Genomic DNA, 12,133 nt, shown 5'->3' with positions numbered 1-12,133 from the left:
AGCAACAACAAAGAAAGTGTCCGTCTGTTATTTACAAGCGAGTGTGAAGATGTCAGTGTTCTTTCTGCATTGCAGGGAGTATGTAACAAGTGCTTTGTCCTGTTGTGAATAAGTTTTATTGTCTCCAGTGATGAAACAGGCAACAATTTTTCCAGTGTTTTGGTCTGGACGCTGACAGGACAACAAGACATTCAGTGTTCTGACAAGACGCAGCTGAGACTTCAAGTGTTGGTGTTGCGAAGGAATCAGGAATCTGTTTCTCTGTTCGAGGATTTGGAGGAAGGTTCTGACTACACACATACACTCACATCCTCTTCCTCCCTCCCTCCTTCTCGTTCTCTCACAGCTCTCAGAGCATGTCACAAGCATAATGCTGCAGCCCTCATCTCTCCTCCTCCTTGTTCCAGATATGGCTGAGGAGCAGGAGGGTTGCCGTGGCAACCACTTTACAGAGGCAATGGGGGCTCTGATTTAGGAACGAAGGGGCTTTGTGGGTAACGGAAAATAAATCTGTACAGCGCAGAAGCACTCGGCCACACACAGACAAAACACTGGTTCGTAGGATAAAATGGTGGTTGAATAGTGATGTGACAGTCTGTGTGTGAGGGAAAATATGTCGACTAAATGATGATGAAAATGTGCACAGACTGAAGTGCCAGTGGATAACCAATTGATGACCTTGAAACAGTACAGATATTTGACAGAGTGCTGTGTAGTGCAATACAGTTTCTGTACTCACACACTTTCAGCCCTCCTCTAACCTCATTTGATCCCTATTTCTATTTCTGCAATCCCAATCTCAGCTGTAGGTTTACAGTAAACGGTGGCTGCTCTGGAAGAAAGGCACCTCTGCTTTTAAAGGATTAGCAGCACAGCTTGTCAGTTGGCTGTGTGGATGTTTGAGCCACAGAGATAAGTTAAGGAAGCAAGGTTTACAAAAATAAAGACAAGAATACTTTCCACACTGAAACACATGGTTTTAGATGAGTGTAGTGGAGCATGATTTAAAAGTCATTGTTTTTCTTGTGCTGTACTGTAGGTTAACGAAGCAGACAAACAATGCATATTAAAACCACAGCGATTTATAGAGACTTCATACACTACATGGTCAGATACCATATGATAGTATTCTTCATGGGGACCAGTCTTTGCACAACCAGATAACAAGTTTTCATCTGCATCTTCCTTTTCTTCTTTTCCCACAAATATCTGTTAACCCTGAATAACATCAGAAGGAAGAAAGCAAATAAAACATGCGGCTTGATACAAAATTTTTAGAAAGATCTTCTGATTTTAGTCTGCACAATTTCAGTACTTTTATATCTCTAAGACTTTCAAAATTTTCACTACGAGTCTGTAACATTCCTCCTCCAATATGGCAAGTGAGTAAGTAAGTGAGTTTTGTGGTAGTATAGTACATAACATGAAACTAATGAAAAAGTGATGAAGGCCTAAGTCATTAAGAAAATATTGCTGAAAGACACTGTAACAAGGGATGTATTGGCCTCCGCAAGTGTCAGACATCTTACCCTTGGTTTGATACATGGTACAGGTTGGAATTGAATATGGCTTATAAAAATGTATTTTAATATATTGCTTACAAATACTCATGAACAAAATACAAGATTCCTAAGTCTGTGAGGAATACCTTTAAAGTAAAACACATCTTTGCATCTGACTTACCTTCTGAGGTGTTGTATGACTGTTTGCTTTTATTTAACACTGATGGAACATGTGTTTTGAAAAGACCTTACCTGACTTTGGAGTCGCTGACTCTAGGCTGTCTGAGAGCTCCCTCTGCTGGCATGGTACTACAACTGAAGCTTCATAAAATATTGAAATCATTATCACATCCTGTATCAAACTGGTTGTGAATTTGAAGCCTACTTTTGCCTGTGTGTCTTTTGTTATAAGACTGAAACTAAGACTAAGAATGGAATCTGCTTGAGGGGTTTTGGAATAAAACTCACAATATCAGATCTTCACTACACAATTACTGTGGCCTAAAGAATTCAAGATAATGTCATCATAGAAAGAGCTATCTGCTATGTGACAAAGCAATAACGTGAAGAAACTGAAATTTAAGAGGCAATGCGTTATTTACAATACTTACAATACAATACTATATTTGTAATTATCACGGTTATCGAAATATCGGTATATCACAACACCTCTAATTGAGACCTAAGAAGACAAAAGTCTACATCACCTACATTTTCTCATAATCACAGCCAGGCTAACCTGTTAGTGACACCCTGGGTATAACTTGCTGGAATAATACCTGATCTCTGATCTTCTGTGTATCATTTATTTTTCTGTCGTTATGATTAATCACATCTTTATTTACATTTTACTTTCTTTTTTTTTAGATTATTTAGAAATGCATCATGTGAGCATTATATAAAGGGTTAGGGTTAAACAGTAAACAGTTAAAACAGTACAAGTATTAAAGCAATGTTTTGATACAAAACCCCTCTTTGAAGACAGGGTATGAAGATTTAGTTATAATGCAGATCTCACTTCAGTTGATACTTCAGTTATGTTGAGTGGTACAAAATTTACAGGATAAATTACTGTAACCAACTGATGCCAGCATTGCCTGTTGAAAATCCATTGCCTGTTTTTCATCATCTTAAAGCATAATAATCTATTTTTACTGTCATGAGAGCAGTATGTTTACCTGTTTTTTATCAAGTGTTTGACCTTCCCAGTAGTTTCCAGTTGCAATGGCAAAACAGCAACAAAGATAACAGCACATATTTCTATCAAATTATCATTATATAAGTAATGGCACCAGCCCATTAATCTTGGGGTTATAGCGTTTCCACAACAGATACAGTACATAGCACAATGATGGTAAAAACCGCAGATCAACATGGTGATGAGTGTGTGTGACCTTTCCTCTGACATCTGAGCCAACGGTGGAAAGAACACTGAGCATTTGCACATCACAACTTAGGGACTAATAAAAGTAGTGCTGCCTGAAATTCAAGATTTCAAAATGTAATCGGGCTTCGAAAACTAGTGTCTGAGGAACTCATCAGATCCAGTTGTGCTGCCTTGTGCTGGTATATCCAATCAAATTTGATATTGATTGGATATGGGTCGGTAGTTACTAAAAACTGAGGAATCTGATTAACTTTTTTTGAGAATTGGTCTAACCATGGCAGTCTTTGAGGGAAGGTGCCTGTGAACAAGGAGTGGTTGAAAATACTTAACTCATCTGAAAGGCAGTTAAAAACTGTTTTTAAAAATGGGGTAGAAATCGGGTCAAGCAGTTATATTACCACCCAGAGCTGCAATGATTGGTCTATTAATAATACATTTAAAAAACAAAATTTAAAAAAATTTAAAACAACTTCTCAGTTGTGAGACTTTGCTACTTTGACATGATTATAGACTGTGTGTTATATCTTTGAGCTGTTGGTTGGACTAAACAAGACATCAATTAATGAAAATGATCTGATATCAAGTTGGTCATTCTATTGTCATCAAAGTTTTAATCTGCATTAATTTCTCATTTTTTGTACAATTTAGACTGATTAAATTGATGGGGATATTGAAGTACTTATTGGTTTGTTGGATTTGTCCTACATCTACTTTTCAGTTTCGGTGTACATCTCTATATGTATTATTACTGACTGAAGTTTACAAGGAGTCAAAGTGCTCCTTGGTGACATAAAAGTTTTACCCTGTCCTACTATACCTGATATTAAATGAAATAGGTTTGTCATTTTCATACACATGTTTCTCGCTGCAACTGTATTTCATTCGTATCGGTCCATGGATTGAGCACTTGCAACTTGCTGTAACGACACACTTCGAGTTGTTTGCAGTTCATTAGAAAGCCAGGACATCAAGCAGTGAACTAGTAACATAAGCACTTCCGCGTGTGAGAGCGAGGTTTTGATTTTGTCGAGTTGTGATTGGTTCTGAGAGGAAGAAGGCCCGTTTGCTTACTTCTCATTGGCTGACAGAAGCAGAGTGACGCATTGATTGGGCCAATGGGAGGCTGCCACACTGTGGTTAGGAGGAGAGGTCCCGCAGCCTGCCTGAACATCTTCACCGCCTCCATCCCTTTCTCTTTCTCTATCGACTAGTCTGCATTTGGCCCTGTCGGATGAGCCTGCATCTCTGGGCTTTACGTCGCTGAAGAGGGGGCCGTCACGGACACATTTTGCAATTCAACCTTTTTCTTTTGTTTAACAAAAAGTAAAGGAGACTTTTAGCGAGTGCGGTCTGAAATGTTGAGGCTGATCTTTTTGGCCGCTCTCGCTGGGTTCTCCCGGGCCAGTGATGTGCTTGATTACGGGGATGATGATTTCGAAAGCAAGATTGGAACCCATGACCTCGCTCTGGTGGAATTTTTCGCCCCTTGGTGAGTCTTCAGACGTTATGTGCACATTTTAAGTTAAACCTCTACGTTCGTTAAAAAAAGCTAACGTAACGCTAGCTTACTTGCGTCGCGTTGAGCAGTTCAGCTAACTGCCATTCACTTGCAGAACTTAAAATACTGTGAATGTATCTCGATTGTTTTTTTTTATGGGTATCGTTCGTTGTGTATGTTGCACGTCTGTCTACCTCTAACATTAACATAGACGGAAGTGTCAAATTGTCTCAGGTTTATTGGCTAACGTTAGTGACCAAACGTTAGCATGTTAGCTTGAAGCGGAAAGGTGTAAGCCAACGACCTGTACTGGTAGTTTTAATTGAAGTAGACCAGTGATTCAAAGACTGCCACGATTTCACAGTAGATTTGAATTAAAAATGGAAAAGAAAATAATGAAGACACTTATGTTTGTCTTGTACTTATAAGTTTTCTGAACGCTTTTCAATGGAAACTACGTACGAATGGGGCTATGAGGAAGTTGGGGGTTGTCCTTTGACTGTTGTAACGTTCTGATTGGCCGGGGAAGTTTTGGTGTCCACCTCTGATTGGTCAAGAAGAGCTGTGACGTGATTCCACTGTGCCAAACTTGAATAGATATAGAAGTTAACCGAGATGGTATTATTAAAACGTTGAACACTTGATACTATCTAGAGCGGAAACGTCATATTTCTATGAAAATAATGCATTAAACGTGAATATTTGTTACAGTGAATATGTTTCGGCTTTGGACTGTTGCACTGACAAAATAAACAATATTAAAATGCCAACTCGTGCTTTGGGGAGATGTGATGGACATTTCGTATTATTATCTCAGAATTTATGACCCAAACAACTAATGGAGTTATCAGCAGAGATTAAAGTTAAATAATTTGCAGTCTCCAGGTTGGTTGCCCTCAGGCTAAACTTTTTCACAAACCCTACTGAATTACGTCAGAAGTATCAAATTCCAATTGGTGAAATCACTAGACCTCCCTCAGGATCTTGGCCAAGCTGAAACCTGACTACAGCTGAAGTGTAAATTGTGCCAGTGTTTGACTGATCATATCTTCTGTCCATTAGGTGTGGCCATTGTAAACGGCTAGCACCTGAGTATGAGACAGCAGCCACACGTCTAAAAGGCAGCGTCCCTCTGGTCAAGGTATTGCATAATGCAGCTCACTTAACTTTGTCCACTATAGTAAGGCTCTCTGCACTCTGTACCTCTTCAGAAAGTGAATGATTTTCTTTCCTCTTAGGTTGACTGCACATCCAACAGCAACACATGCAGCAAATATGGTGTCAGTGGCTATCCGACCCTGAAGATCTTCAGGGATGGAGAAGACTCTGGTCCCTATGATGGTCCCAGAACAGCAGGTATTTGCATCTGATGTGATTTCACGCCCACAAAAATACTCAAATACTTATTTCTGTGACCTCACGGTTGTCCCTCTCCATCTTTTCTTCACTCTGTGTTCTTTCTCTACTTTCCTCTTGCTTTCGTAGATGGGATTGTCAGCTTCCTCAAGAAGCAGGCTGGCCCAGCTTCTGTAGAGCTCAAGGATGACGCAGCCTTTCAGAAGTTCATTGCAGACCAAGACGCGAGTGTTATTGGTGAGTTACTGTTTGTAAACACAGAAATAAGGTGAATGAGTGGAATTAAAAGTCCATCAACTATAACGTTAATTAGCGTCGGATGGTAACTTGGGCCTTTTTGGTTACAACCACAAACAACAGCGCCATGTTTGTTGTAGCCCTATCTGAATAGGATTTGTCTTTCCTTCTTAGGGTTCTTTGCTGATGACAAGAGCACATCACAGGCTGAGTACCTGAAGGCAGCCAGCGCCCTGAGAGACAACTACCGCTTCGCCCACACCAACTCTGAGGCTCTCCTCCAGAGCCAAGGCATTGACGGAGAGTATGTAGCTCTTTCCACCTTTGGTCATCATTCTTGCTTGCACACGAGCCCATGGGAGCAGATATTGGCAAAGAAGCCAAATAGCCCGATTCCATACACATTTGATGTTATTAACACAGCTGCTGTTGGTGCAGCAGGACTACAGTGACATTTCCTGTTTTTGGTCGACAGGGGAGTCGTCCTGTTCCGCCCACCACGACTCAACAACATGTTTGAAGACAGCTCTGTGAAGTTCACCGATGAGAAATACACCAGCAACAAAATCAAGAGGTTCATCCAGGACAACATGTGAGTTTTATCTGCATCCTTCCCCCATCAGTTAGCATTCAGCAGCTCCAGTAAAGCAGCAGAGATGTTTGGTACATGTAGGTCTAGTTGACAACGGTAAAACTTGGTCATCTTGCATAGTCACTGTACATATTTACATACATGGCGTGGTGCCAACAGGACCTTGTGTAGTAGGTGAGTCGTTCACTCTGCAAACACAGTCAGCTGTTGCTCAACCAGGAGCAGGGATCGATCGATATGTTGTTTCAGAACTGATTGGTAGTAATTCAGGTGGCTGATAACTGATATTTGAAAGTCGTACACAATTGCAGTAAAAGATGATTGTGTCAGTAACCAGTGATGAAGTAACTTTGGTATTTCTGTTTTCTATTATGTTATACTGCCACTCCTCAATTTTGGAGTCAGATATTGTATATTTCACTCCACTACAATAACTTAAATGACTTTAGTTTATTGTTACTTCAGTTACTCCGCAGACTCCACAGTGAAACGCATACAGAGGTTGCATACATCTGAGCTGTAACAATTTGTGTTTGGCACTTGTGATCAACAAAAACTGTTATCTGGTGTCATGACATTTTTGGAGGTTAATGACATAACTTACCGATTTATTTTCAATAGAAATGGCAAATGTTGCTCTCAAGTCTTTGTTGTATATGGTTCGCTTAATTATTATCTTAAGCTTTCAGACTTGCACTGTACTGTTATAAAGAATAAGAGTCATGCCTAATTGAACGAAAGGATCATTGACTTCAAACTATGATGAAAAAATTGTTATGATTGGAGTGATATGGTCCTTAAAAAACACGATGTAAGAAGGGTGTGAGTGTGAAACCCCTAGCATGCTACTTCCTGTGTTATTTTTAAAACTCCATTAGACGACACTGAAAAAAACATGATGTTGGTGTCTCCATATCTTTCAATATTGTTAGGAGTTTGTGGCATAAACCGAATTCAGTCGGCACTGTCATCTGTATATTTTGGGGGATAAGTGCTTTTACTTGTACATTTTGCTAGTTTAAAGGCAGATATCATACGTAGGTAACTGAAACAAAAGATACAGCACTTGTGTGCATATCTCATCTACATGTGGTTTAACGGTGTTCCCACCAACTGTTTTGTGAGAAAGCAAGCAGATGAGTCACCTGTATTTAAAAAATTTTTTTTTTTTTGCACACGTGATGCAGATGCTCCTATTAGCATGTTTCACTTTTCTTGAGGCTAACCTCTTGTCTAGACAATCTGCATGAATTTGAAGTTTGCAGGATGTCAGTATGTGCAGCGTATTCCTAAGAGTTTGATCTGATCAAAACCAAATTCTAGTACATGTTTCACTGCTGTTAACCATATGCATAGCTGGATTATGTGGTTGGAGAATATGGATTGTTGATTTAAATGTATTTGTAATTTTTATATTCTCTGTCCATCTCAGCTTTGGAATCTGCCCCCACATGACAGACGACAACAAAGACCAGCTGAAGGGAAAAGACCTGCTGGTGGCTTATTATGATGTTGATTATGACAAAAATCCCAAGGGTTCCAACTACTGGAGGAACAGGTGAGTGTCTCTGAACTCATCCAGGGTTCCTCATTTTCACACAGTGGATGTTGACTGTCTTAGTGTGAGCTTGAGTCTTCATGTGTCTTTAAACATGTTTGTTCTTTGTGGCTTTGTACAGGGTGATGAAGGTGGCCAAGAGCTTCCTGGATCAGGGCAAGAAGCTGAACTTTGCCGTTGCCAGCAAGGCTGCATTCAGCCACGACCTGTCCGAGTTCGGCTTGGATGGCAGCTCAGGGGAACTGCCTCTGGTGACCATCCGCACTGCCAAGGGAGACAAATACGCCATGGCTGAGGAGTTCTCGTGAGTCAAGTCAAATGGTCATTTTGTCGTTTGCCACAAGTGCATTTCAAACATCCAAATTTACCACACGTGGCATAAGTATTAAGGAAGACATAATTACACACACACTCTCCCTTTTGCTAGCTTGTTGACTTTAAAAAGGTGTTGAACTAATGATGTCTCTGCGGGAGTTGCCACTCTGTGGCTCAATCAACACCCTTTCACACAATAGGAGATGCTTGTCTAATGTACTGAGGGTGTGGTCTCATAATGTCCAATGACAATCTCATGGTTATTATAACAGTCATTCGAGTTCCCTAGGTGTTGTGGTACAAGACAGACCTGTAGAAGAGAAATTTACAGAAATGCAGTATGACTTATTTTCATTTGCAGTGAAAAACTACATGAAAGTCAGATTACTGGCTTCTTATCCAAGTGAAAACTTAAATATATCTGTTGATTCTGCACGTGTTTTCTCCCCACAAACTATTTCTCTACTGGTTATTTCAAGAAGTTCTGTGTTTGTTCTTGTGACAGACGCGACGGAAAAGCTCTGGAGCGTTTCCTGCAGGACTACTTTGACGGCAAGTTGAAGCGCTACCTGAAATCGGAGCCCATCCCAGAGAACAACGACGGACCTGTCAAGGTGAGATGAGAACTTGAGGAAGATTCTTATGTTCTATTAATAATATACTATGTAGTGGTATTTGTATTGCTCCCACATTTTTCTATTTCATGTGTAATATTTAAACTCCTGCTGTGGATTAATGGCGATTTATGGAATATAAACAATACCTGATCCTTGGTCAAACTGAAAATGCAACAAAAAATTTGCTCACAGAAATTAAACAACCAAGTAGTCACAAAAAATAAGGTATGACTCAGAGCATTAATGTGGATATTGTACTTGTGATAATAAGCTAGTGAATGAGTTGTAAAAATAAAACAGGCAGTTGACTGATGTACATATGTAGTGTCTAGTTGACTGAGCAACTATTACATACACATTCAAAATGTATTAATAGCATAATGCATTTAAATTGTTGTACAGTGTTGGTTATTTTCCAGGATCAGGTGCCGTGCTTGTTAAGAGCATTAAAAAAACAACAGTGGGTCTTATTGAACATTTAGCATTAACACTGAATGTTACTATAGTCACAGTGCTCAAGAATAAAAATGTTGACTGAAAGCTGTTCATCAGTCCATAATGATGAACTTGTGACATCTTTTATTTGTCTTCAGGTTGTCGTGGCTGAGAACTTCGACTCCATCGTCAACGACGACAGCAAAGACGTGCTGATCGAGTTCTACGCTCCGTGGTGCGGACACTGCAAGAGCCTGGAGCCCAAATTCAACGAGCTGGGGGAGAAGGTGAGGGAACGGACTCCTAACGATAAATAAACTTCTGTCTTATCTACTACTGTTGCTATACTTAACAGATTGAGATAATACTGTAAAATAATGCTTTTTAATGACCTTGATCAAAGAAGGGCTTGAAGTTCAGTGTTTACTTTTAAACCTACTATAAGAGATTAATCAATAAGACCACAAAACAATTTTAGGTTGAAAACGCTAGGGAACCTGGTGTTGACTTTCATTTCAGTTTTGTACATTTTAAGTGTAAAATAATATTTAAAAAAATGATAGAAACCAGCATATAAGACCAGTGTTTTACTGGCTTTGAGCAAAAGTTGTAATGGACCAGAACTTACAGACTCTGTAGAAGTAGATTTTGTGAACTAGCTTGCAAACAATTGACTGTTTCTCTCCTCGTGTCTTCAAGCTTGCTGAGGATCCCAACATTGTCATTGCCAAGATGGACGCCACAGCCAATGATGTGCCATCTCCATATGAAGTCAGCGGGTGAGTCATGGATCACTTCGGTGTAATATTCACACTTCCCCTCTGCCTCAGAAAGCCTTAAGGGATAATGTAATGCCAAGTTTCACTTGCACTCTACTTCCAAATTACGATCCAAATAAACCTTGTCATATAATTCCCATTTACTAATTCATTTAGTTTTTGTATTTCACATGAAGTTATTTAGAGGTAGACTGATAAAAAGGTCAAGCCAATACATTGTTACAGGATTATTTTAACTCAAACATTGGTATCGATCTTAAAAATCCAGTGGTAGTTGGGCTGTAAATTTTATGTTTTGTGGGTGAATTTTTGGCATCTTGCTCATTGAACCTTTGCTTTTCTAGTTTCCCCACACTGTACTTTGCCCCTGCTGGACGTAAGATGACCCCAAAGAAATACGAGGTGAGTGTCTGCTTGAGTGTTCATTTAAAAAAAAAAGTCCTGCTTCTATCCACTCTGCTCATCATCCCCTCTCACCATTTTGTGTCTTAGGGTGGTCGTGAGGTGAGCGACTTCATCTCCTACTTGAAGAGAGAGGCCACCAATCCCTTGGTGATGCAGGAGGAGTCCAAGAAGAAGAAGAAGAAGAAGAGTGACGACGATGACGACAAGACCGAGCTATAAAAGCTCCATACAGGAACTCAACATCCCACCCACAACAGGAGGAGGAGGATTGGGGAAATCCATGCAAAGAAAGAACTAAATTATATTCCACTCTCTTAGTGAACTACCGAATGCTCTGAAGCCAAGTCGAAAAGATGCGGCGCTCCCTTTTAGGTCCTCCGCTGCTCTGGGAAAACTGTGGACAGTGGAGGGGTGGTGGCCAGGGCCTGTCCGATGTTTAAAAACAAAAACAAATTTTTAGAGAAGAGGGGACAGCTTTTCAAAAAGTTGAGATTTTTATTTCCCCTGGTCTGTCTACCACACCTCAGGCTGATGCACCTTGGTTTGACAGCAGTCTCCAGTCATCTGTTGGTTTTTGTTGTTGTCGTCACAGGGGATAATGGTAATGGTGAATTCCTTTTTTTTTTCTCTTTTTGTTTTTGTAACACGTCTTTGTTTTTGTACATTTGGAAGGATTGTGAAAATAAAAAGGCCCACAAAACCAAAAGGAGCTGTATGATGTCATTCATGGATATAAATGTTTTATCATACTGTTGGCTGATTAGTTTTTTAAATTTCTAATTAATTTTGAATATTGTATTAAGTAATTGCATTAAGTGTTGAAGAGACGAAGCACTAAAGGAAACTATTTTCTTTGTTATTTTAGAGGATTTTTTTCTCCTTTATGATAAAATGAATTCAGGAATTATTTAGTTAGAGTTTGTGATAATTGTTTTTGCAATCGACAAATTCATTTAATCTTTCAGTCATATATTGGGTCATACGTGTGTAAAACTTGATTTAACTGTTTTTGCTTTGGTCTGTAAATCATTACACAAACAAAGAGAAAAAAACATGAGTTACTCCAGTCATAACATAATAGGAAAATATATTGTTAATACCTTAAGGTACAACATGATACATTTCAGATGAATTTGACTAAATGGACAGAGCATTTTATATTGTGCTCCAGATCAGATCTGACAAATGTTTTAATCTAACTGCAGTGTTGACTGAAAGCTTGCTCTAAGTTTAAAACTGTGCATTGTTTTCCCCTGTATTTCTGCACAAATATATTTGTTTTAGTGCTGAAAACTAAAAATAGAAAATGACTTATTAATGTTTTATCCTATTAGAATTATGAGCTTTACAGGTCAGACAGGGCATGTTGAAGTCTGGCCTCTAGGTACTTCACTTTTGTCAAATCTTTCAATTCTAAATAGAAGATGAACAGGTCCATCATGGCAGAGCTTG

General features: G+C 39.4%; 1 protein-coding gene across 1 annotated transcript; it reads left to right on the top strand.

Moving 5' to 3' along the window:
- Nucleotides 1-4,045: 4,045 nt before the first annotated feature.
- pdia3 (protein disulfide isomerase family A, member 3) lies at nt 4,046-11,387 on the top strand. Its single transcript, XM_030425285.1, has 13 exons — nt 4,046-4,378; nt 5,450-5,528; nt 5,626-5,743; nt 5,873-5,980; nt 6,155-6,284; nt 6,456-6,572; nt 8,005-8,130; nt 8,252-8,434; nt 8,951-9,059; nt 9,656-9,784; nt 10,197-10,276; nt 10,621-10,678; nt 10,769-11,387. The coding sequence occupies exons 1-13, from the start codon at nt 4,245-4,247 to the stop codon at nt 10,898-10,900; spliced, it is 1,503 nt and encodes a 500-aa protein (XP_030281145.1). The 5' UTR covers nt 4,046-4,244; the 3' UTR covers nt 10,901-11,387.
- The last annotated feature ends 746 nt before the right edge of the window (nt 11,388-12,133 follow it).

The sequence above is a fragment of the Sparus aurata genome, chromosome 8, assembly GCF_900880675.1.
Source record: "Sparus aurata chromosome 8, fSpaAur1.1, whole genome shotgun sequence".
NCBI classification, from domain to species: Eukaryota; Metazoa; Chordata; class Actinopteri; order Spariformes; family Sparidae; genus Sparus; species Sparus aurata.
This window is presented reverse-complemented; position numbering and strand designations above follow the sequence as displayed.